The sequence below is a fragment of the Cnephaeus nilssonii genome, assembly GCF_951640355.1.
Source record: "Cnephaeus nilssonii genome assembly, chromosome: 2".
In the NCBI taxonomy this organism is placed as follows: domain Eukaryota; kingdom Metazoa; phylum Chordata; class Mammalia; order Chiroptera; family Vespertilionidae; genus Cnephaeus; species Cnephaeus nilssonii.
Window position 1 is genome coordinate 72490142 of NC_137073.1, and position 26461 is coordinate 72516602.

Below are 26461 nucleotides of genomic sequence, written 5' to 3' on the forward strand. Positions count from 1 at the left end.
GTCTTTGGTTGCTAAATCTCCGCATATACCCATGATTATATCCTTAAGGTAAGCTCCTAGAATGGAATTACTGTGTCAAAGAATATGCACAAAAATTTAAAGGCTTTTGACTAATATTCATTGTCAGTGTTTTTCCGAAAGACTTTACTAATTTATATTTCCAGCTGCTTTTGAAAGTGTCAGGTTTTGTTAAACTCTCACTAACATTGGATTTTTTTTTCATTAAAAAAAAGTCTCCTATTTTGACAGATGAGAGCTCAGTTTTAATTTGCAGTGTTTTTATTTCTAGTGAGGTTGAATGCCGTTTCCATTTGAAATATGTTTATTCATATCATTTGCTAGCTGTGTGACTTTGGATATGTCACTCAGGACCTATATTTTTGTTTGATGAAATGGGTACCTGCTTCATAGGGTTTTTATGAACACTAAATAAAAGCATTTTGTATGTCCAGATTTTTAAACTTTTTGACCACGATCCACAGTAAAAAATGTATCTTCCATTGTGTCAAGCATATATGAATATGTACTCAAAAGTTTCATGGAACATCTAGGCTGGAGTATACTTTTCATCTAGTACCAGTTAAAGCATCACTTACCTTGATCCTGAATATTCATGAGTTTATGAACAATGAACTTTGAGTAACTTTTTCTATGTATATACCCAAAGTTTGATAATTATAAAAGCACCTGATTAGATCAGGAAAAAAGGGAATAAAATGTAGTTTCTTATTCAACACACAAGATCTGAATTTTGTCCAGGTGCCAGATCTTAATAATAAAATATATATTTTAAGTTTAAAAAAAGTTTCATGAAACAATACATATAACCTTACCAAGTGTGATATACTCTGATTATTTTACATTCTTGTTCACTTTCTAAATGCCCATTGTTAGCTATTAAATTGACCTCTGAGTTGTGATCCACTGTTGGAAAAACACTACTGTAATGCATCTTATTAGGTGCTCTTTTATCTATAGTGATTACCTCTTTAAGGTACCTCAGAAGTCAAATTGCCCTTAACTCCACTATAATTCATTTTCAGAAAAGCTAAATAGGGAAAGGTCCCAAACCTAGCTTATTGCATTCCTGTGTCAAATTTTTGATCAGTTAAAAAAGTAAAATACCTTCACAGTCAGAAAACATATTTATTTGGGCTTCTATGATACCATGACTGAATTATCAACACCACTATTATGAAGTAGATCTAATGTATTTGAGCAAAAACTCTGTATCATTACAAAAATTATATTTGCAAAACCCCGAGTTGGGGCACAGCATCCTACAAAGAATTGTGTCTATAATTTGTGTTACCTGAAAAGCTAACAAGAAGGGAAAACATAAGTCACATTCAGTTATACTTAACATAGTCTTTTTTCAGTAGAACAAATAACATGAAAGCTAGATAAATCCAGATGCTGTCCATTGGTAGACTTATAGCTAAACTACCTGAGGACCACTCAGAAAGGTTAATCAGATATAATCATTAGCTGTGACTAGAGAAAACCAAATCTGAGGGATGTTGGAATGAAAATTACATAGAGAAATAGAGTGGGAATGGAGTGGTGATGTTTACTGGATGAAAAACACCCAGGAGATTAAGCTATCTGACAGAACTGTTACTTTTGAGCTCCAGTTTAACATTAAGTATGTTTTGTTTAAATTATTTTTGATGCTAAACCAGGAAAGTGTTAAATGAGTAAGTTAAAAGTTTGATAAGCATTTACCACTCCTCCACTCACCCCTCCACAAAGGAAAAAAAAATATTTTTTAAATATATATTTTATTGATTTTTTTTTTGAGAGGGATAGAGAGTTAGAAAAATCGATGAGAGAGAAACATTGATCAGCTGCCTCCTGCACACCCTCTACTGGGTATGTGCCTGCAACTAAGGTACATGCCCTTGACCGGAATCGAACCTGGGACCCCTGAGTCCACAGGCCGACGCTTTATCCACTGAGCCAAAACGGTTAGGGCCACAAAGGAAAAATTTTGAGGAATGTCAGAAACAATTTGTTAAATAAAAATAAAAACTACCAAAGAACCGTAATTTATCTTGGAAAAAGAGCAGAATATATGTGCTGTATCTGTACTATGTTGATTTTTAAACATTAAGTGTTATCAGATTTAGAAAAATAACTGCCTTTCTTTACTTTAGTGGTTGTTTATCTTAATTAAGTTTGTACCTGTATTTAGAATGTATATATGAGATGTTCCCATGCATATGGATTGAGTGCTGAATTTTGGATTCTGGTGTTTTCACTCTTTGGAACTAAAATAAGGTTTTAAACAAGCTCAGGAATAAGTGTAGAACTCTATTGGGCTCAAATGGCCCAGAAATGCATAAAGAGCTCCTCAGCCTCACTAGTAATCAAGAGATATGCAATTAAAGCAACAATGAAATAACATTTCATGCCCATCAACCTGGCACAAATTAAAGATGTTACTTGGACATTACCTAGTGTTGGAAGGAAATAATATAAGACTATTAAGAATATAAATTGGTGCATGTGCTGTGAAGAGTAATTTGGAAATATTCTATGGTGCATACCCTGTGACCAGGAATTCAGCTTCTAGTCTATCTCTTGCATGTGTCCCCAAGTAAACATACAGGGGCATTTATTTGTAGTAGTGCAAACATTGAACAACATGTATGTCTATCAGTGAGGAAATGGCTACCTAAAATAGTCCAGTATTTTCCACTTGAAATACAATGTGAATAATGTAATATTAACTTTGTTTTTAAAGTTTTAAAAAGGTGAAATCAATATATTTTGATACAGTATGTCCAATATATTTTTAACATTTGATTAATATAAAAGTAATTGGGATATTTTATATTTTTTTATATTAAGCCTTTGAAATCCATTTTTTATTGTGCTTAGAGCACATATCAGTTTGAATGCTAAAATTTTTGTTGGAAAGACTTGGTCTGGATTTGAATTTCATAAAATTTACACTTGAAACAGTAGATTCATATACCCAAGTTGTTCCATACATGCTTAAAACGATTTCAGTAACTGACTGGGGTATCAAATAAAATTTAAACGAATTCACTTTCTTACACTAGCCATATTGCAAATGTCCAGAAGTCATGTGGCTAGTAGCTACCATATTGGATAGTGCAGTTCTAATCATTACATGGATTTTGGCACAGCAGTTAAAATAAATGATCTACATACATATAAAATAAAATGTGGCTGATTATTCAAATTTCACACTGTCAACAAGAATTCTAGAGAAATGGTGTGATGTTTTGTCATTTTGAGCATTTTAAAATATTCAGAATAACACAGGGAATAATATAATATCAATGCAACCACTATGGAAATGTAGCAAATGTTAACATTTTGCCCAAGTACCTTCAGCTCTTTCTCATCAGTCCTGGGTTTGTTTGTTTAAGACTATATACGTGTTCAGTTACTATATGGTTTGTTTCTACTAGGTTAGTTTGTAGTAGGTATAAAGGAAAAAAGAGTACCTAAGAATATTATTGTTCCTTGAAGTATTATTGGTATTAGAACTTAAATAATCTTGTAACATTTAATTCATTTAAAAAATTTTTAGGAATTGGATGTCTACTAGAAAATTATTTATTTTAGATTTTTAGAAAAATAATACCTATATTAATAAGAATTCTCATTAACAAGAGGCTATTTTCCTTAGATTTCCCAGTGTATATTGTGAGTTTTTGGAATTTAACTTTATTTAGTGGAAATCATTTGGGGAGAGAAGAATATTTAAAGGCTAATAATAATTGAAAATACAATACTAATTTTATTTATTATTATATTTTAATTCTCACCTGAGGATATGTATTTCCCTCCCATTGATTTGAGAGAGAGAAAGAAAGAGAAAGAGAGAGAGAGAAATATCGATGTGAGAAATATCAATTGGTTGCTTTTCGTATGCACACTGGCTGGGGATCAAACCCAAAACCTAGATATGTGCCTTGACTGGGAATTGAACCAGAAACCTTTTGTTGTACGAGACCATGCTCCAATCAACTGAGCCACCCAGCCAGGACTACAATACTAATTTTAAATGTAATTGAGTTACCAGACATGGGTGTTGATATATTTTAAAACACCCACTATTTTATCTGGGATGGATAGGGTTTTAAATGGGGAGGAGGGACAGAGGTAATGTCACTTGGCAGTTATTAATAAATAGCAAGCCAGGTTCTTTAGCATTGAAGATGTTACTTAAATGTATATATTGAGTGAATTTCCTTGCTCTTTATAATGAATTTCTGCATATCTCTGATCTTTTAAATGTAGCTACTTATTAAAGTGCCCAAGGTAAATAAGTATTGGAATTTCTTTGACCTAATGAAAGGACTGAGATGAGTAAAAATTACTTTTAAAATAAGGGATAGTACATAATGAATATAAACAGTATTCTTATGTTTAAGTATAGTTTTATAATTTAGAGGCCCGATGCACGAAATTCGTGCAAGGGGCTCGGCCCTCACAGCCCTCGCAGCCCCGGCTTCATCCAGAAGGTCATCCGGAAGGACGTCCGGAAGGTCGTTTGGCTGTCTGGTCTAATTAGCATATTACACTTTTATTATTATAGATAATCTTAAATTCCAAATGGAAAATTTTAATTTATTTGATATTTTCTTCAGATATGCCAATTAACAACTTGATGTCATGAAAGTATTCCTTTATTTAAAATTTTAAATTACAGTTGACATTCAATATTACGTTAGTTCAGGTGTGCAGCATAGTGCTCAGATATTTATAGAACTTATGAAGTGATCCCCTGTATAAGGCTTGTACCTACCTAACACCAGACAGTTATTACAATATTATTGACTATATTCCTTATGCTGTACTTTACATCCCTGTGACTATTTTATAACAGACAATTTTTACTTTTTAATCCCTTTACTTTTTTTCACTGAAAATATTTTTTATGCTCAGTTGTTGTGATGCAGACAATTATTTTCTAAATCTTTCATTTGAATGTGCATTTAACAAAAAAAAAAAAGATGAAGGAATTCGGATCATACAATTAAAAAAAATACTTCCAGAAAAGACATTTTGCAGTTGGTAGTGTCACATTTTATGTCTATATACCTCTGTTATAGCAACATCACAATTTCGTATTTCTATATACAGACTCGGAAGTTTTAAAAAACATATGCCTGTTATGTTTTTAGTTCATCACTAGATGGAGTTCTTGCAGTACAACTATGTGTTGGGTAGCCATTAGAATAATCTTTGTTTTCCTTAAAGTACGCATATGTTTAAAAAAAGCTAAATGTATAAGCAAACAGCTGTTGACCATATAACTTGGTAATAGGAATACATAGTAACATGCAGTCACAATCTTTGCATTGGAGGGCTGGGCAGGGGGGCAGTTAAACTGGTTCCCCGATAATCAGTGGAACTACAATGTATATTATTAATTTGTTCAGCACAATTCCTTTGAAGAAACTCTAGTGCTGGAGCTTCAGCTTGTCTGAAGACTTGCTGTGCCCTCACAGTGGCACGGAAAGGAAATTCTTCAGGCATTCCGTCTGAAGTTACATGGTCGTCAGTGTCTGTCCACTCCTTGTCTTATCCTTGCTCGTGTCCTTCTGGCCTTAACAGGTATTGTCCACCTTCTCTTGCCACTTCGAACTCTAAAAACCAAGCCGAAGATAGAATGTTTTTTCTCTTACTTCCTGTGTACTTACGTCTCAGGAAGGGGAGAGTGTTTTCACCAACAGGTGAATGTATCTTCAGCACTTCCAGTCCTGCAGTTAGGCATGTTTGGGTTTGTGCTTCTCTCCTACTTTCCCTTTATTCCTCTGTATGAATAACAGAACACTTTTATACGGTGCGCTCTAACCAACTGAGCTAGCTGGCCAAGGCCATGATAAGATCTCTTGATGATTCCCCACACGTTTCACTCCAGCTTGGTTTTCTCTGCTGAGCCCCAGCCTAATATTACTAAGTTCCTGTGCTGACAGTTTTACATGGCAAGGGCTCTGAACTCAGCCAAAACGGAGCTCGTCCTCTCCCCGCTGTCCTGCCAGTCCCGGCTTTACTTTCTGTTTCCCATCCTGGCCCGTGACATTGTCTTCTTTTCAGTCACCCAAGCCTGAAACCCAGGAGAGAGTCTCCGATTGCTCCTTCATCTCCTGCGTTAGGATTTCTCAGCCCTGGCACCATTGCCATTTTTGGCTGGATAATTCTTGGTTGTGTGGGGCTGTCTTGTGCACTGTAGATGTTTAGCAACCAGCCCTGGCTTCTCCTCCTTAGGTGCTAATAATAATCTCCCTCGGTTGTGCCAACCGAAAATGTCTCCAGATGTTTTGAAATGTCCCTTGGGGAACAAATCACCCCTATTTGAGAACCATTGCCCATGTCTAATCTGTTACTTAACCTTATTGATTCTACTTTCTAAATTTACCTTGAATCCTTCCTCATATCTTCATCTCACTCCTACCTCCTCTTTGTTGTAGGGTTTTGACTAGCCTGCTTTTCTCCGATGTTCTTTCTTCCCAATCCACCCTCTTCAGTGATGCCAAATTTATCTTTCTAAAAGGCAAAGCTGTTCTGTATTTACATCTTTCAGTAGCTTCCAGCCAGGACCCTCGTGAGCTGGCTTCTCTTTATATTTAGCCTTATTTTTCTTTTAGTTTAATTTTATTGTTTAAAGTATTACAAATAGTAGTACATATGTCTCCTCCCCCCCACCCCGCCCCAGTGTCTTGCGTCCACTGGTTATGCTTATATTGATCTCTTACCACCACCACCCAGCCTTCCCGCTACAGTTTGACAGTCTGTTCGATGCTTCTTTGCCTCTGTATCTATTTTTGTTCATTTGTTTATAATGTTCTTTATATTCTACAAATGAGTGAGATCATGTGGTATTTTTCTTTCACTGACTGGCTTATTTCACTTAGCATAATGCTCTCCAGTCCCATCCATGCTGTTGCAAATGGTAAGAATTCCTTCTTTTTTTACAGCAGCGTAGTATTCCATTGTATAAATGAACCACAGTTTTCTAATCCACTCATCTGCTGATGGGCATTTAGGCTGTTTCCAAATCTCAGCTATTGTACATTGTGCTGCTATGAGCATAGGGGTGCATGTATCCTTTCTGATTGGTGTATCTGGTTTCTTGGGATATATTCCTAGAAGTGGTATTACTGTGTCAAATGGCAGTTCCATCACTACAGTTCTTGCTACACAAGCCAATGTGTGCTGAGCCTTCTTACCACTGTGCCATACTTTGTTTCAAACACTACTTAGGCATCAATTCCTCCATGGTAGCCCTTAGTCACTTTAAGAGAAAATCATGGGAAATAGCATTTTATTTCTAAACATATCTGTCTTTCCTCACCAAATTGTATTTTTTTAGGGTGGGGACCATCTCTCAGTTTTTTGCATGTAGTAAGTAGATATCCAATGAAAGTTTATATCATTTATTAGTATGCCCTAAGTGATGTAGTAACATCCTCATTACTTACAGGAATTCTGTTCCCTGTCAATTTTTTTATTTATTTTTAGTTTTTATTATCCAAACTTGGTAGGCTTTTGGCCACAGAAATCTTGTACTACAACTTTCTTTAAGAAATCAGCCATTCAGAGGGAATTGAAGAAAGCAGTGTATTTTGTTGATATCACATGTCATTTGCTTGTAAAATAGTAGTTTACCCTAAAGATCTTTATTTAGAAGAGAATTAAACTGCGTGGATTAATTGTGTAGATTAATTAAATTGAGTGAATTAATGTGATGTGGGAATTTTTTTACTGGACTCAAAATATTGCATTTCCATTGAATAAGAATTTGATGAGTGCAAAAGCAATATCATTGTGTTAACAACTACTTTAGTTGTTTAGAAAATACACTTTTTAGAACACATTTCTATAATTACCAGCATGCACTATTTAGAAATTTATCCCAGTGAAATAAAAAAAATATTTTTTTAAATCAAGTCGGTAAAAACTAGAGTGTTCCACTCCCGTCCCTTCCATGCCTTAATACAGACAGTTGTGAGTGAGTAGATTTTCCTGTGAAATGGAATTGGTCACACTCAGTCTGACCAAGCACATTTATACCTGGGACTTTAATTAGAAGGCGAAAGATGAAAACTAGAGGCTGCAGCGCTTCGGGAAGGTAACTCCGTGTAGAAGAGCCTTACTGAAAGCCAAGGACTGTGGATGGGGAAAGGGAATGAACAAGACCTCCCAGTTCAGAATTCGGTATTCTGTCACAGTGCCTTGCGAGATTGTTAACATTTATTTGTTGAAAAAATCCATATATGATGGCAGTTAAGCCGAAATGATGACTTTCTGTCACTTTTTATGGAGTGGCATAAAATGTATCACTTCCTTTCAAAAGAGATATTCTAAATAAGAAAAGTTGTTATAGAGGTTTCCAGAAACAAAACTGGGAAGAGCCAGGTGACCTACAGGGAAGGTCCCTCCTTTCCCACCTGCTCTCCAAGGACTGAAGGAGATCCGCAGGGGACACAGGACACACTGCCCTTTATCTGAAGAGCCCTTTTGTCAAGGACCCAGATTTGTCCTGCATGTCTTCTAATTTCTCTTTTTTCCCACACTCTCCTTTCCTTTCTTTAAAATTAAAACGTTTAAATTTAACTCTATTAAAAAAATACCAGTTAAACTTCTCTTTAGGACCTTAATCTGCTTGAGGAAAGAAAGGTGTTGTGTTATTTGGGGAGGAGGGGACAAAAAAAATGTCTCATAGCTGCTGTTTCAAAAGAAATTTTACTTTGAACTTGAAAAATTTTGCATTATAATGCTTCTATTATATACAGACAATCTCAGACTAAAAAATCTGTAATGATCATATTTTGAATATATGATTCTATTAAAACATTAAAATTTTTAATTTTAATGTTTTAATAGTTTTGGTTCTTGAAGTTATAATTTTTTAAAATCTCTTGTACATCTTTAAGGCCCTACTTGATCTAAGTAAAAGATACTGTTGTGGTGAGCCACTTTGTTTTCCATATACTTTTCAATATAGAGATTATACTGATGTGAACTTTCTCAGTAAGTTACTTACCTAATTACCAGAATAATGTAGTTTTAAATGGGTAACAACCTTTAACCTAGTGAGGGTCAAATAGGAGATGTGTATTTTAACAAGGCATAGTCATTTCTCATTATTCACAATAGTTATGTTCTTACAAAGGCTCCACAAACACTGAAGTTGTGAATTTTGACCCATTGCTCCTAGGGGGAATATAGGGTCCCGGTGAGCCTCTGTTGTAACATTTTCATCAACCCATCCATACATAAGTTTGCTTTATGTGTTTCTGTTTAAAGATACCTTATTTAATATATATTGTTGATTCATTACCATTGAACTCAAGGCCATTAGTGCTGTAACTCATGCCTGAAAAAGCTTATCTAACATATATTGACTCCATAGGGCACATCACAGCCCCAGGAACAGATAGCACTTCAGCACTATGCTTGGGGGCCATTTTAAACAGAAAGCACAAAAATGCAAAATACCCGGCACTAAATAGATCGCAAAAAAAGGACACTTGATTATGGTATGAGCGCTGAAACAGAAGGGCCGAGTGTTGCCTTGATCAGCGTCAGGTGGAAACATGCTTTTCCAAGGACACACATTTTTCCACTGCAGAAGACCAAGAAAGGACCTCAAGCATTGCTTTTGGGGTTACAAATACATTTTGTTGAGTAGGCAAATTCGCAAACACAGAATCTTCAAATAATGAGGATTGACTCTCATTGTTTAAAGAAGCTTATGATTGAATACTTAGAATATTCGAATTTGAAAGTTTCTCTTGTTTTCAGGACGTGGGGAGTTTTTGATTAAGTGGAGTCATCCTCCTAGTTTTCATGTCTTATTGTCCAGTGGAATAGAATTGGCTGGTTTCAGAGTGTCATTTTATTTTCTCCCCCACAGGGAACAACCCATCTTCAGCACTCGTGCTCATGTCTTCCAGATTGACCCAAACACAAAGAAGAACTGGGTACCCACCAGCAAGCACGCAGTTACTGTGTCTTATTTCTATGACAGCACAAGAAATGTGTACAGGATAATCAGTTTAGATGGCTCAAAGGTAAGTTACATTTACTTTAAATAATCTTGCTATTTTGCTTTATACAGTATAGCATCTCAGTTTTAGAGGAATTTTATCAGTATTAAAATATTGAGAGATTTTAAAACAACTTTAAAAAACAAAATTGATCATTTTTAAAAAAATACTTTTTTATTGATTTCAGAGAGGAAGGGAGAGGGAGAGAGAGATAGAAACATCAGTGATGAGAGAATCATTGATCGGCTGGCTCCTGCACATCGCACACTGGGGATTGAGTCCGAAACCTGTGCATGTGCCCTGACTAGGAATCAAACCTTGACCTCCTGATTCATAGGTTGATGCTCAACCACTGAGCCACGCTGGCTGGGCCAACATTGGTCATTTTTAAGGTAGTGACATATTTTGTCCACTAAATTACTTGGATTAACCACCTTATTTATACTAAATTACATGTCAAAATATTTTGCAAATCTGAGGTCAGTTTTATTTGGGAAATATTCATTGATTATCTGTTATATGTCAGGCATTATGCTAGGGGCTAGGAATATAGTGGTGAATAGGGTGGATGCAATTTCCACTCTTACAGATTAGTATGCTGTTCAAAATCCCTAAATTATATGAAGTCTGTCAATATCAATATTAAAGTTTATTCTGAGCATCCCTCATTCGGAAAGAAGCATATGGACAGTTCCTACATTTTTATTTTTAGGAGAGGCAGATAGTCTAAGAGCATAGACTAACTGGATTCACGTCTCAGCTCTACCATCTACTAAGATTTTGACTTTGGGCAAATTACCTCTCTGAGCTTCATTGTCCTCACCTCAATGCTTGAAATTGTAAGGATTAAATGAGTTAATATCTGCAAAAACACTTAGATCAGTGCTTAATGGATAGTATACCCTTCAAAAGGGGGAAAAATTCCAATTTTTTATCATTGAATTTTGAACAACACATGAAGATAAAGAAATGCCAAGCATCATATCCTGGATATAAAGTGTGTAGAATGAGGCTTCCATTCTTTTTCTTCAAGTGTTCATGAAGCCATGAGGCCTTTCTATTCTCAGAAATTTTAGCAATTTAGTTTAGGGGTTAAGGACACAGACGATATAGCCAGACTATCTGGTTTGAATTTTTGCTCTACTACTTGCTAGCCATTTGGCCTAGAGCAAGATATTTAATGTCTTAGTGCCTCAGTTTTCTCATCTGTGAAAAAGAATTAGTAAGTTGTCTACGTCATCATATCGTGGAATCGTAAAGATGAAATACATTTAGGCAAAAGCACTTCAAGGGTGTATAGTAATCCCTATACAAACACAACTGTTACTGTTACCATTATTAATATTATTAAGCTATTAATTATGTAGTACTGAGTGGTTTGGGGGAATAAAAGAAAAATTTAATTTAATGTTCAAACTTCAGTCTTTTCTGTGTGCTCATTTCTTATCTCATTAACTAGATTATAGGACCCCAGGGGCTATTTGTACTTTGGTTCACAAGTGACTAACTTGTATTTATTTGAATAATTGATCCTATTTTCATTTTCATTTGGAGGACTTAAAGGACTTGGGAAATTGAAATAGTTAATATCTGTGAAAGTTTTTTTTTAAATGAAGAACAATTTGGTCATATTTTATAAGTATTTAGTGAAATTAACAGATATTAATTATTATTAATTTAGACTCTAGAATGTTAATTTATTTCTTTTCCCTGATTCGAATCTTTAGCTCTCTATAATCTGTGTTTCTCTCTTGGCCAAAACTACAGATAAAATGTCATTTTATTAGACAAGAGAGTTAAATGGTATATAAAAAATAAAGTTCAACTGAAGTAGTCTCATGTACTATGTGATTAAGTAATCCTCGTGTGTCTTCCTTCTGGAGCAATATGAACTATTGCTTCTGGCATTTTTATTTTTGAACATACTTTGCAGCTTGTAATTTTTAGGCTCTTAAATAACTCTTATGAAAAAGTTTTTGTTTCGTTTCTTTTAATAAAATCCACCCTCTGTAGCAATTACATGTTTCTATCACATTTTCTACTTTCTAGTTACCTTTCTAAGCTGATGCTGTTAACCACTGCAGTTCCCTGCAGGAGTCATCGGGTTGTTTTGTTTTGTTTTTTTTATAAGCCCTTCTGGTTTATTTGATGCAGCTAAATGAGTGTTTTTCTTACCACCCTCACTTCTGTTTCTGCACAGCATGATCAGTTGAAAAGACCTTAGGTGCCCTGACTAGAAAATGTACTTTTACTGAGCTTATAACGTTTGCAGAGACACCAGCTTGGCCAAGGGCCAGGATCAGGGCACTACATGATCTGTAATAACACAGCATTTCTACCTCTTCTCCTTGAAAGGACAAGAACTTTGGGATTGAGAGACATGTTTACTTTATAGAACTAATTTTTTTATTTTACATGGATTCATTGTAGCATTCTATTCAAGGAAGTCTAATAAAATATATTTTTAAGGAAATGTTCAGAATGGGGATTAAAACGGAACTCTTAAACTGAAAAGTAGAAAAAAAGTTCATTTGAAATAGTTAAAGCTGAAGGTCAATACCACATGGATGGGTTTCTCAGCTGCCTGGAACACCTATTGCCATCTCACTTTCTGAGTTATTAGGGTCACATGTTAAATGCCCTTCTCTTCTTGAAAACACAAATGTGCCTTCCTCAGGGAATACTCCAGCACCGTGGGATCTCGTAGTGCCTGACAGTCCTGGCCATCTAGCCTTTCAGTCTCTATCATATCCTGGTCTTATGGTCTTCATAAGCACTTACCACTCACAGAAAATTGGTCAGCTATTTATTTATGTGGTCATTGACGGACTCTTTTTGCTCTAGAATGTGATCCACAATTATATTGCCTCTTGTTGTATCTCAAGTTTATAGAATTGTGCTTGACATTAATAGGTACTCGATAAAATAGTTGAATAACCAAATGGTTCCTTAGCAAACTAATACAGTAGTTCCCCCTTATCCTCAGGGAATACTTCCAAGAGTGGATGCCTGAAAGTGCAGATAGAACTGAATTTTTTCCTGTACAAACATACACTTTACAGCTTTTCTTTGGTATACTCAAATTGCCAGCATCTCTACTCTTGTGCTTTGGGGCCATTATTAAGTGAAATAAAGGTCACTTGAACACAAACACTGGGACATTCAACAGTCATCCTGATAACCTAGATAGGTACTAAGTGACTATGGGCAGGTAGCGTATGTAGTGTGGCTAATGCTGGACAAAGGCATGATTCAGGAGGCATGATTCAAAGGCAAGACAGGACAGCAAGAGATTTCATCATACTCAGAACAGCATGCAACTTAAAACTTATGAATTGTTTATTTTGGGGAATTTTCCATTTAATATTTCAGACTTCTGATGATCACAGGTAACTGAAACTGGATATAGGGGGACCACTGTATATTCTTTTCCAGTCTTTTCATTTGATGAAAACTCGCAAATTAGTGCAGTTATTAGCCACATTTTATAGGATCTAAAATGACATTCTAGGAAAAGCAGCTTTTGAATTGAAGAGTAAGGAGGTATATGAGTATATAAATTTTATAAGAGGTAAACAAAAAAGCTTAATCAAGGACAAGGGCTCCATATAACAACAGGTAACACGTTTGCTGTCTTTTAGAGAAAGCAAGGGACCACTCTTTTACTGTCTTCTTTAGCAGGCAGGTGTCATACTTTCATTATTATAACTTCACCAGTGCCTGCTTAGCTCATAAATATTTACATTATATGGTTGTTCACATGGTAAACATTTAGCTTTGTTCTAAAAATGCTTGATTTTCATCCCATATTTAATAAATTGCCAGAAAACCACTTACGAATGTGATCACATTTTTATTTTTATTGAATCACTTTGTAATCTCAATTTTGGAGGGCAGTAGACTTAAATAAAATGGATTCTAAACTTTTACAGTACTGACAGAGGAAATGAATTAAAGTTAATATGTTATAATAATAGTTGAAATCTATTTTAGTGATCACCAAAGTTAATATTTAATAACATATTAAAATACTAGTTTTCTAAGAAACTATGTGTTAAACAGAAATGATAGTGATTCTCAATACCATGAATTTATACCACTTTATGAGAAAAGAAATAATGTATTTTAAGGTTTGTTTTTCCCTTGAGTAAAGGAAAAATACTAAATGATTGAAAATCTTTTCTGTATCATAATATATTTCAAGTAAGTCAGCTTTTGGAAAATTGTTGATTATGCATTTTAGAAAATTAGTGTACAGATAGAAAGTTTTCCTATTGATGTATTCATGTTTGAAAGATTTTTTTGAGAGTGGGAACTAACTATTTTAAAGAAACAACTATTAAAACTTACTTGCTTTTAGTGACTAACACCAAAATTAATAGATGTTAAATAAAATTAAAACAAAATTAATAGATATTAACCCTAAATGTTCAAAGGGAAGAAACTAATTACACTAAAAGCTCTTTAAAATGTTTTGCATCATAAGAAAACTTACTTTGACTGTAAGGTATTGAAATTTTTGATAGAGTACCATCATATTTATAGTTCTAGTAGTTACCTTATTTCCACTCTGTCACTTGAAATAATATAAACTATTTCTATAACTATACTGTATATTTAATGTTTTGGCTCATTAAGAATCCTAAGTTTTTATGTAACTAAATAATCCCGTGTTTAAATGTCTTTTTGCTAATCTTGGGCAGGTTATTCATACTTGTTTTATTTTTCAGGCAATAATTAATAGCACCATCACCCCAAACATGACATTTACGAAAACATCTCAGAAGTTTGGCCAGTGGGCCGATAGCCGGGCAAACACTGTTTATGGACTGGGATTCTCCTCTGAGCATCATCTTTCAAAAGTAAGTTAATTCATCAGATCTAAGTGGAAATCTTCGTCTTCAGGTCAGATGTCTTAAATATATAGTAGCAAATGGAGAGTGTAAAATATATAGGAGAAATTTGTTTAATATTCTCAGAACTGTTGTGATTTTAGAGCAGGAAGAGATCATTGGATTCTATTGTCAATTGGAAAATTCATTGCACACATTAAAAATAGTCACCACTGATTGAGAAGGCTTTGCATAGGTAACTCTGTGTATGATAGGAAATAAAACATGTGAATTACCACTTCAGAATGGACTTTGCTCATGACTTTACATCCTTAGTTGGAGATGGTCTGCAACATAGGTAGACACCAAGCTCTTATGACTTGTGAAAACTCAAGCTGATAATGGTATATATTTCAACTTTCTGACATGACAGCAGACACATATAAATCACTATGTTTAGGGAAAGCTGTGCATTGTCTGGGTCAGAATTACTCTGAGCTCTCTGATGCAATACAGAGACCCAATAGATACTATGAGGAGTTCTTGGGAAATACTCCTCTTCTGACCAAGTGAAGTACTGTGGCCAGAAAAGCCAATATAATATAGAACATCACCAGGTTAAATATTGGAAGCAAAACAGTTGTCCTGCCTATAAGCAAAGCCAGTGTTCACATCAGCAGCACCTTGAGTTCTGTGGTCATCACATGGAAAGAGTATGTAAGGAAGAAAGGGAACAATCTCTGGATGCTAGGGTCTTTCCGCAGCTAGGCTTCAGGAATCTGGAGAAGGAGCTGCGTGTAAATGGATAAACTAGACATGAAATATAAATTTTGAAGGCATGGGGGAAAGCCAGGCAGAAACTTAGTTCTAGTGACTAAGCTCCCCGAATCTCTGGACCCATGGCTTTTTATTTGCTGGAAAACACATTGGCCCTTTAGGAAAGCAGATATACATATCAAAGGTAAGGTTTGGTAAACAGGAAAAGATGATCAGGTTAGGGGAAATGCCTTCGGCTGTTCCAGCAGCAGGTAATAACATGCAGATTTTCAGCCCTGCTGAATATGTCCATTCAACCTTTTGAGGACTTCTCGCATTTATTATGACCTGCTGGACTTAGCCTCCAGCATCGGGATACTAAGATGATGGAGAAAATGAGTATTACTCACTTTTGCTCTTCAAATTCTATGCTCACCAGACCCAAAGATTTATGCTTAAAACTTCTCTCAAGCATTCAGTTAAAAGGACAGCCCTACATTTGAAACACCTTACATGTGTTTTAGTATACACAGGATCTCATGGCTGGAGACTTTATGAGACTGACGCGCTACCTAATGCGCTAATGAGGCACCTGTCATGGCTGGAGACTTTAAATTGTTGGGGTCATTCAGATTATTTTTAAAAGTCTTACACTTTTTGTGAATATTTATTGACTTGAGGTTATTATTAGTTAGGTGGATATCACATGGAAAGAGTAAGGGATAAGTATGAAATAAGCAACTTTGTTTCCTTTTGTTTTAGTTGTAAACATTCCTTAACACTTGTTTTCAAATGTTATCTTTTTCATAAATTGTAGTTTTAAGCTCAATTTTTAGACTATTTTAACTTTAGCCTTGGTGATTATAAGTCATTCTTTATAGGACAATTAAAACAAACAAGTTACCTGATTTGGTTTCTCTTATACCAGTGGTCGGCAAACTCATTAGTCAACAGAGCCAAATATCAACAGTACAACGATTGAAATTTCTTTTGAGAGCCAAATTTTTTAAACTTAAACTTCTTCTAATGCCACTTCTTCAAAATAGACTTGCCCAGGCCGTGGTATTTTGTGGAAGAGCCACACTCAAGGGGCCAAAGAGCCGCATGTGGCTCGCGAGCCGCAGTTTGCTGACCACTGTCTTATACCCATCTAATTCTCTAAATACATTACTTGAACTGTGGTAGAGGTGTAAGTTTTAGAATCAAAGTATTTCAACATAACAGGAACACAGGCATTAGGCTGAGCATTGTCTCTCCATAAATAATTCCCTTAGGAAATTATATGTTTATTCTAATACTTTTGCCATTACTCAGAACCTTAGAACTTTTTTTTTGGAACCTCCATTACAGACTATAGCAAGAATAAAATAAAACTATAATTATATTACACTTGTTGAATTTTTGGTTAGCACAGGAACTAAAATGTGGCTTAATATCTTCAATAAACTTGCATGAAATGATTTTTGAGCTTAAGTAATTTTGACCATATATTAAGTTTTTCATTGTGTCTTTCAGGTTAGTGGGAAAGTAGCTAATGTAATAAATAAATAGTTTATTAAATTCTGTTCAATTATACTGTCTCCTCTCATTTGATCTTTTTTCTGGGAATGGCTTTTATATTTCAAGAATTTTATTTTCCTTTCTTAAAATTAGCATGTATTTTTGACCAACCTTACCAGTAGTGAATTCTAGTATTTTACATGTGGATTGACTATCAGGAAACAACCTATTAGTTCTCAGAGCCAAGTCCAGGTTTTTATTCACTAGATTTGGCTCCAAAGAGTTTACAGTTAATCTCTTCAGAATGCTTTGGACCAAAGCATTCTGAAGAGACTAACCTTGAAGTCTAATGCGGATGTTTTATAGACTGTAGAGGACCCAACGGAATGTATAATATTTTATTTTATAGAAATGAAGCAAACATGTAAATATTCTGACTTGCTTTATCATTAAAATGTATAAATGAATGCAAGGGTTTGGAGAATCCCCTGAAGGCAATTGTAGACAGAGGCCTCTCAAAGTAAGGGAGAGTGGCAGTATTAGAACAGGGTGGTTTGTTAAGGTTGATGTATGAGAAAAAATTACAGCTGTGCATGTAGTGCTTCCTGAGTTGTATTTTGTTATCATGGAAACTTAAGTCTTTAAAAGTTAGCAATAGCATAGGTCTTTGTGAAATTGAGAAGGGTTTTAAACATTAACTACTTTGGAATGCTAAATTAGTGCAAGAAAAGCTTTCTGTACTACAGATTACATAAAGAGAAATTAATTATGGTTAATTAATTCCACCAATATGAATAAGACCTTTTAAGCTTTGTATTCAGTTTTTTTGTTTTTCTGTAAGGAGATGTTCTGTTTAATTAGTGAAGTATAGTAATACAGATTCACTTCCCAGATCTACAAGTTGTAGGAGGGGGTGAAAGATTTAAAGCAAAAAGAAAAAGTTGCAATAACTCTAATATTGATCCTCTTCTATCTCCCAAAGGCACATCAGAGTATCATGAGCTTTCCTACCAAAGCTTTCCTTCCCAAGATGGAAATGAAATCTGGGTTGGCTTATGGGGTTTGAGGAGAGAACGATCATTTCATATTTTATTACCAACTTTAACCAGGTGGTTTAAATTGCATAGAGATTTTAGGTGTTTTTTGTGTGTGTTTTTTTAGTCCTCACCTGAGGATATGTTTTTTATTTATTAGAGAGAGAGAGAAAGAGAGAGAGAGGAGAGAGGAGAGAGACATCAATTGGTTGTCTCCTATACCCACCCGACTGGGAATTGAACCAGCAACCTAGGTATGTGCCCTGATTGGGAATCGAACCTGAAACCTTTTTTTGTACAGGATGGCGCTCCAACCAGGCCACCCAGCCAGGAAAAAGAGATTTTAGATTTTTAAAGTTGGTTATTTTGTAACCATAACTTACTCTCTCTGAGAATAGTGGTAAACTAGTATCTACTTCCAAAACATAGATAAGGTAGTATTTGTGGCCATGACCTTTATAGATTTCTGTGAGTTCCTAAGAATTAGCATTTTATGTACAGTAATTTTTTAAATTGTTACCAATCTCACAGACCTTTGTGGAGACATATTATTCCTTCTGCTGCTGTACATTAGCTGTTTAGGAGTCTTTAGAAATGAAGTTATATTAATGTCAGTTAGTGGTAATAGTAAATGTTGCTCTTCGTATTGTTGAAAATAAAATACCTTACATAATACAAGAATTTATATTATAGTAAAAGTTAAAAGCATGCTCCAGATACTGAGATGTTTAGTTGATACTTAAGAGATTCCCTTTTCTCCATGATAAACAAACATAGTATGCTCATCTTTACTGATTCCTCTCCCGATGTGTACCTGTCCCCACCTCTTCACCCTCCCCACCGCTCCGTCTTAGTAAAGTATATCTGGAAAACCAAGGAAGGACATAGATAAGCTAGCTGACACCAGATTCTAACTTAGTTATGTTGCGATGTTTTTGAATGAGATTTGTCAATGTACCTTGCGGTATACATATGTTTTGGTATTTGGTTTCTTTTTTTTGTCATTTTCATATTATACTTGTAATTGATTTGAGGGGTAGGCTGTATGCATAAGAGTAAGTTATAGAGAAAATAAAAGAAAATTAAGGTAAAAGTGAGCATTGCAATTTATTTTTATTTGGTTAATGTATATAGTCTTTATACATTCAGTTTGCAGACAAGTTTCAGGAATTTAAAGAAGCTGCTCGACTAGCAAAGGAGAAATCACAAGAAAAGATGGAACTTACCAGTACACCTTCACAGGTGGGTATTTAATTTCTATTCTTACTTATGAGCCTTGTTCATTTTAGATGATATCCTTTATGCCAGAGTTAAACTTAAGAACATAATGGCAAATAAGATAATTTTCAAAGTGGACATAGAAATATACCCTTTAGTTCATCTGTACTAGTCAAGAAAGAAAAGTAGTTTGTCCTATATGCCAATGTCTACAAGAATCTGGGGGTGGGGAGGGATTAGCTTAGCAATTAAAACTCAGATTTTTAAAATGTGCATACAACTTAAAAAACAATCGCACCTATAGAGCATAGACTGACCTATTGTTTGTGTTCTGTGATAGTCACTGAGGTGCAGCTACTAGAGGGGACACAGGGGAGGCTCAGGAAAACAGAGGAGTAGAGTTCAGCTTTGTGCTTTTTCTCTTTAGTAATTATTTTTGAAGTTTACTTGGGAGTTTTATGAAGATCAGATGTACAAATGTTTCTCTGGAATAATGTCAGTAGTAGCAGATTTACATAAAGCTTCCTTGAGGAAGTAAATAGAAATTGCCTTGGAATTTAGTGACTAGCCAAATGATTGGAACATTTTAGAAAACTTTCACTATTCACTTTCTTCCCGACCCTGGCACCAAACTCTGTTTGGCAAACCCTACTGGTATAAAGAGTTTTGGGTGTGTATTTTTTTTTTAAAGGAAAGGAGAGCTCTCTTAAGTATGCTTAAAGTACATATTTCTTCACAGACTAAAGGTGTACTCTGGATTGAAGCTTCATTATACCTCCTCTGTACTAACAGTGACCAGGAATAACATGAATGATCATTTTGAAATTTCCCTTGAATCTATCTTTCCCTAAGTGCTCTGATGGTATAGTGATACTTTTAAGCATAAAAGCCTATTTAAAATTTAGTACCAATACGTGCTGGGAACTTCAATTCCTCAGGTGAATGATTGTAGCGTTGCAAGAGAATACTCAAACAACCCCAATGAAACTGTAATGGATTACATTTTGCCTTTGTACTAAGTTTCTGTTTCTCCAATCACAACTTGCTTTTGTTTAATTGGCCATGAACTATTACAGGTCGCTAAGATACCTGCTCCTCTTTGGTGGAAGTAGTGTCTTTAAGCCTTTACATTCATTGAAGGGATATATCCAAGACATACCATAAGCTCATCAGTATTTCAGAGCCAAAATATATTGACGCCAATGTATCTTTTAAAAATATTTGAAGTTTGATTGTTAAATGAAGCCAGAGAAATAGTGAAAAAGAAAAAAAAGAAAAAGTTTTATTTTTTTTCACTTCTCTTTTCTCCCCTTTTTGTGACAGTCCTTTACAGGTGTCATTAATATTTGTTTCAGTTTGCAGTGTTTGAACACTAGCTACTCCGATCCTATTCAGCTAAAGAACAGAGCTTGGTTCTCAGTGGTTTAACCCAGTCTGCTAAATTAACGCTCTGCCTGGAGAATAGAATATGACTCAGGGATTCAGCAAAAGGATCAGAAGGTTAAATGGGATAATTAATAATAGTAAACACTCAGGCATAGCTTTTGTTTTTATTTGAGGAGGGATAAACAAGTGGTTAAGAGTATGGGTATTCAAGTCTGACAGGCTTAGTCATAAATCCTTTTTCTGTCACTGTGTGATCTTGCTAAAATTGCTTATAGATCTGTAACACGAGTATTTCATTACTTGCTTTATAGGATGGTTGGGAGGAACAAGTCTGATAATGGCAATGTTTTTATAACAGACTAGAGGCCCGACACACGAATTCATGCACGGGTGGGGTCTGACCGGCCCGCCCTGGTTGGGGCCAATCAAGCCAGGCTGGCCGGGGGCTGGGGAGGCCGTGGGTGGTTGGCTGGTTGGTCCCGCCCCCTGGTCGAACTCCTGGTTGAGGGGACAATTTGCATATTAGCCTTTTATTATATAGGATGACATTATGACAGTGTCATACAATCGTGGCAATAGAGACAGTCTTTGAATCTGGTTTTCTGATTTAAGCAAGTTACTATTTTTAAAAAAATCTATAAAATGGGAATAAGAACAGTTACCTTCTTATAGGGTTTTGTGAGACTTGAATGAGGATTACAAAATGCTTGGCATATAGTAAATGCTTAATAAATGTTAACAGCTGTTGTTGGTGATGTGGTTGTAATGGTGAAGATAATGATGTAAAACCTCCACATAGGATCTGGCACATAACAGTTATTTAGAAAAATACAATTCCTAATTGAATAAAGCCTGCATCAGAATCCCCTGGAAGAGTTGTTAAAACACAAGTTGCTGGTTCCCACCCGCAGAAGTCTGATTTTTGAGGCTGAGATGGGGCCCAGGAATGTGCATTTACTAAGTTTCCGGAGATGCTGATGCTGTCAGTCTGGGGACCACACTGTGAAAAGCAGTGCTGTGGACAAACCATCCCACCTCTCTGAAGCCGTCTGGCATTGAGAGCAAAGTTATCCACTTCCCCATTCTTAAACTTCTGAGTGCGATCATGTCAGATAATCTTTTTTTAAAAAATGATTCTTTATTGTTGAAAGTATTACCAATAATCTTAATGTTTTCTGGATAAAGGATGCATCATTAGAAATAGGTTGAATTACATGTTAATTGTTAGTTTCTTTCATATTACTCTTTAAATAACAGACATTAACTTAGAACTTTTTCTCTATGGAAGATCTTATATTCTTATGTTTCCATGGAAATCTTACAAACAACTTTATATCAAATCAAGAGTTATGATTGGTTTTACTCCTGAAATTTTTTTATTTGGTCCACAGTAAAAATACTATATTCCAGTTAACTTGTTAGGTTTTTTTTCTCAGAATATGCATTAACGATAAAAGGGTTATATAGTCAGATACTATCAAAATTTTTCTTCATTGGAGTCTAGAAAAACAATTTAGCTGTCATTTGTCTAAGACTTTTAAATTGAGTCAGGAAGGAGAAAGAGAAGAATAGAAGGAAGAGATCATAGATGGAGCATTATGCAGAAGGTACTGTTGTGAGGGGGGAGGATGGAAACAAATTAGCCACTATATCTGAGACAGGAAGGAAGGATAAAAATGGATTCAGATACAGATAAGAGGGAGATTGAGGAAGCCTATGCCAATTTATTTCTATTTTCTCTGTGAAAGAAGAATTCAATCATTCACTGAGAGGAAGGACAACTAAAAAGAGAGAAGGCTTGAACAGAGGTTTGGAACAGCTGTTAGGTAAAGAAAAAAAGAAGAGTCAAACAAAGTAGATAAAGATTACTCTGCACTTCAAGATCATAATTAAAGTTAGAGCTCAAAATTATCTTCATGGCACCAATCAGCATATTTAACAGTATATTTTCTCTCGTAGCTCTTGGTAGCTTGGGCACATAAGAATAGGGAATGCTGGTTCATTTTATATGAAATTAAAATTGACAGCATAGGTGTTATAAAAGGTAAAGAAAACCCGAAAATTGGGATGATGCTAGTGAGAGTATAGTTAACATGATTGGCTTTCTGGTATATGGAGAGAAATAAACCCAAAGATTGTTAGTCTTGAGGTTGAAGTGCAGGTGGAAAGTGGGTTAGGTTGAGAGGACAGGAGGGGATACAGCACAAGCTCTCTTTGGTTGGAATCAAAACTAGTAGTTGATGAGTTAATCTAAAAAGTCAGTTAATGTGAAGAATTTTAAAAAGATTATTTAAAATTTATAAATTAAAATTCAATACTATTATGTTTATTTACTCATCCATATTTTGATTTAGAGTTGAAGTCTTTTCTTTGAATATGAATCTATTGGAATTCCATGTTGTCTTTCTTACATAAATTACACCAATAATTAATTGCCTGCAATTTTCGGGATATTTTTCCTCAAAATAGAGCTAACCTTTGGCACTTGCAAAGAAATCTGCATGTTATATTAATAGATTTTTCTGTCATTTTTCTGATATTGTCCATAATTGACCCGGAAGGAGTCACTTTGGATAGTGTTGCCATTATTCCCTTAGTACAGTTTGACTTTGTTGTAAACAATTTTATGTTTCACATTATCCTATAAGCTTTATCCAGGCATTGACTGTTAGTGGAAACAAAGAGGATTCAGGAGAAAGATTTAATGAGTGAAATTAAAGTTTGAAATAGAGGTTCCATTAATATTTAAAAAATAGTTAAGTGAGAATGTGGAGTCAAGAGAGTCTGTCTTTTGATCTTTGATAGCTAATATAATTTATAGCATTGTGGTACTATTAGCTAAATTATATTTAAGTGTGAAATAAAATGCATTCAGTGGTGTAAAACCAGGAGCCCCCTCAAAAAAAAGTTAGTCTCACCACATAAATATTTTCCATATTTCTTCCCAGCACTTCATGTGCAATATTTTTCATGTAAAGTATATAAATTATCATAATGTAGGGTATCTTTTTATATTCTCCTATGTTTTTTCCTAATTAGAAGCATTTCCCTGTATTACACATATTCTCCTTGATTATATTTTAGGAAATCTTGTATTCTTCTAAGTTGACAAATTATGACCATACCTAGCCAGGTCCCTAGTGATATTTTCATTTTCTTCCCTAACAATAGCCTAATATTTCAAGTGTGAAGTTCTATTTCCCAGCAATCACAAGGAGCCCACCAAGCTGCTCTTTCAGTATCTGATGCTAGAACCTCATCTGGTTAATGGTTTATCAAATGACCCCTCATTCTGATTTCTAATTATCAAATTTGGATAATTTGATCATGGCAGATGCAAGAATAACTGTCAGCTTGAGTTTCATTTTAAATTCCATTTATTTTCCTAAGGGATAAGTTAAATTTACCTTGATAGGCAGATCAATTAAAAGTAGATATAAGAGGACATTTTGTGAAGAAAAATAATTCCATTTTGAGTAGGAGTCAAGAAAAGCTGAAATACACGGACATCATTATATATGTTATAGAGGTATTTCTGACTGCTTTTCTAAGTAATTTCAGGAATTGAGAAGTAGGGTAGGTAAAAAAGTTAAAACTTCTTGAAGATTTCTCTCTCCACTTCTATGTCGTACCCTCCCAAATAAAACCTCACACCTTGCATTTTTGTGCCATCTTCTCTTTCTTCTCAAGCAATTCGTTGAATATCTTTTATTCTAACTAATTAATTGCTTATGTAAGCCCCAAAGTGTTTCAGTTCTTTGTAACTATATGCTAACTTGTGTTAGGTTTCAGGTAGTTCTATTGTGAGTTGCTTTGCTTTAAAAATTATTTCTCCTTCAAATTTCATTTTTAAGTCTTTGATTCAAATTTTAATTGAAATATAGTTCATAAGTAAGCATACATCAGAGTCAGTTTTAACTTTAAGATGATCTTGTGTCTTTTAGTAGAAGTATAACGCTTTTTTATCCCTTTGTTTTAAGGAATCAGCAGGTGGGGATCTTCAGTCTCCTTTAACACCAGAAAGTATCAATGGGACCGACGATGAAAGAACACCTGATGTCACACAGAACTCAGAGTCAAGGGCTGAACCAACTCAGAATGCATTGCCATTTTCACATAGGTACAAATTCAATTCAACCATCATGATTAAGTAAAATGTGTAAACATGGAAAGTTATTTGGGTTTCAGATGAATCTTGCAAAGTTATAACCCTGAGTGAAAATTCCAGGTCAGATATTTTTAACTATTTTTGTTAACCTCAGAAAGATTTTAATAATTTATAGTTGCCTGGATGGGCAGGAATGAATATTGCCTTTATCTGTATAAAAAAGGGCTACTAATAATAATACAAATCATTTTTCAGTGGAACAAAATATGTATTATTGTAAGTCTCTTCTTATTTTCTAACACAGTTGCTGAAAGGCTCCTTGTGTTAATCTGGTTTCCATTTTCATGTATGTTCTTGAGGGTTATAATTTTTAAAAAATAATTTCCTACTCTGAACTTAAGCTTACCATAGTTTTAGAAGTGATCTCACTGTATGATTTCACAGAAGGAAGCAAGTTATTGGGGTAACTTCTAGAATGAACCTGTTAATGTGAGAATTATTTTTGCACACCAACTAACAGAAAATAAATCTTCACATGCTTCTGAATTTTAAAAAAGAATTTGATACTTTAAGCAGGTACAGTTTATCCTACATGTGTTCCAAATCAGTCACATTACTTATGGGCTATATTGTGTCGTTTGGGGAATTTAAGGAGGTCTATGAAACGGAATTATTGCAAATGTAAACAAATACCTATCAGTCGTTGTCTTAAAGTTCATTTTTACCCTTCTTTGGCAATTTTTGACTGGGTAGTTTTCATTGAAATTAAGAAAACAATTTTCCTTTGTTGAGCATCTCTTTTTGGGACCAGATTTTTAAAATCAAATTCTTTAGCATATTCAGAAGAATTGTGAAGTGAGATATTCCAAACTCTTTTTTATGAGAGCCTTAATTTTGACTGAACTTGTTGGGTGTTAGGGGCATAGGATTGAACATATTATAGCCTAGAATTGAGGGACCTCATGGTCAGGCTCAGAAAGAAGAAGAAATTAGGTAAGGTTGTTTTTTTAAGGAATGAATGGGTAGAAACTATTTGACGTGAGGCTATTCTAATTTATTTCAAAAAATGCTAATTTGCACAAACAGTAGACCTATCTTGGAATTATCATGGAGATCATGCTTTACTATTGCAGATTAAGCATGTTCTCTTTTCTATAGCTGTAAAAACAACGGAACACATGAAAATTTTTAGTTCTGAAGACTGTGATTTGTAAAACATTCAGGTTTTTAAAATATGCAATTACAATTAAAGAGCAATGTGATTAGTATGCAATTTTTAAAAATGTTTATGTTGAGGGAGGAAAATATCCTTTCCTATTAAATTATACTTAGTATATCCATTTAATAAATAGACTTCACTACACTGAGTATAATTATAAACTTGAATTCTTTGCAACAATCAAGTCATGTGCATTGAATAGTGTAGCATTTAGAAATAGAATTTTTCTATTTAATATTTGTAAATGCTATTTCTAGTTTACTTTATGCACCAAAAGTTTTCTGAATGTTTATTGTTTTGATAATACTTGGTATTTGGAGTTTCTAACTGGGATTGGTCATCGGATGATTTTCTCCACTCCTGGGAGAGTC

The 26461-nt window shown here is 34.7% G+C and overlaps 1 protein-coding gene across 1 annotated transcript in view; it reads left to right on the forward strand.

Moving 5' to 3' along the window:
* The window catches only part of HOMER1 (homer scaffold protein 1), a 93615-nt gene that overhangs the window by 25459 nt on the left and 41695 nt on the right, over positions 1-26461 (forward strand). The window contains exons 2-5 of the mRNA XM_079761071.1: positions 9905-10061; positions 14768-14899; positions 19309-19401; positions 24744-24883. Coding sequence (XP_079617197.1) covers positions 9905-10061; positions 14768-14899; positions 19309-19401; positions 24744-24883 — 522 coding nt within the window. The remainder of the gene's footprint in view (positions 1-9904; positions 10062-14767; positions 14900-19308; positions 19402-24743; positions 24884-26461) is intronic.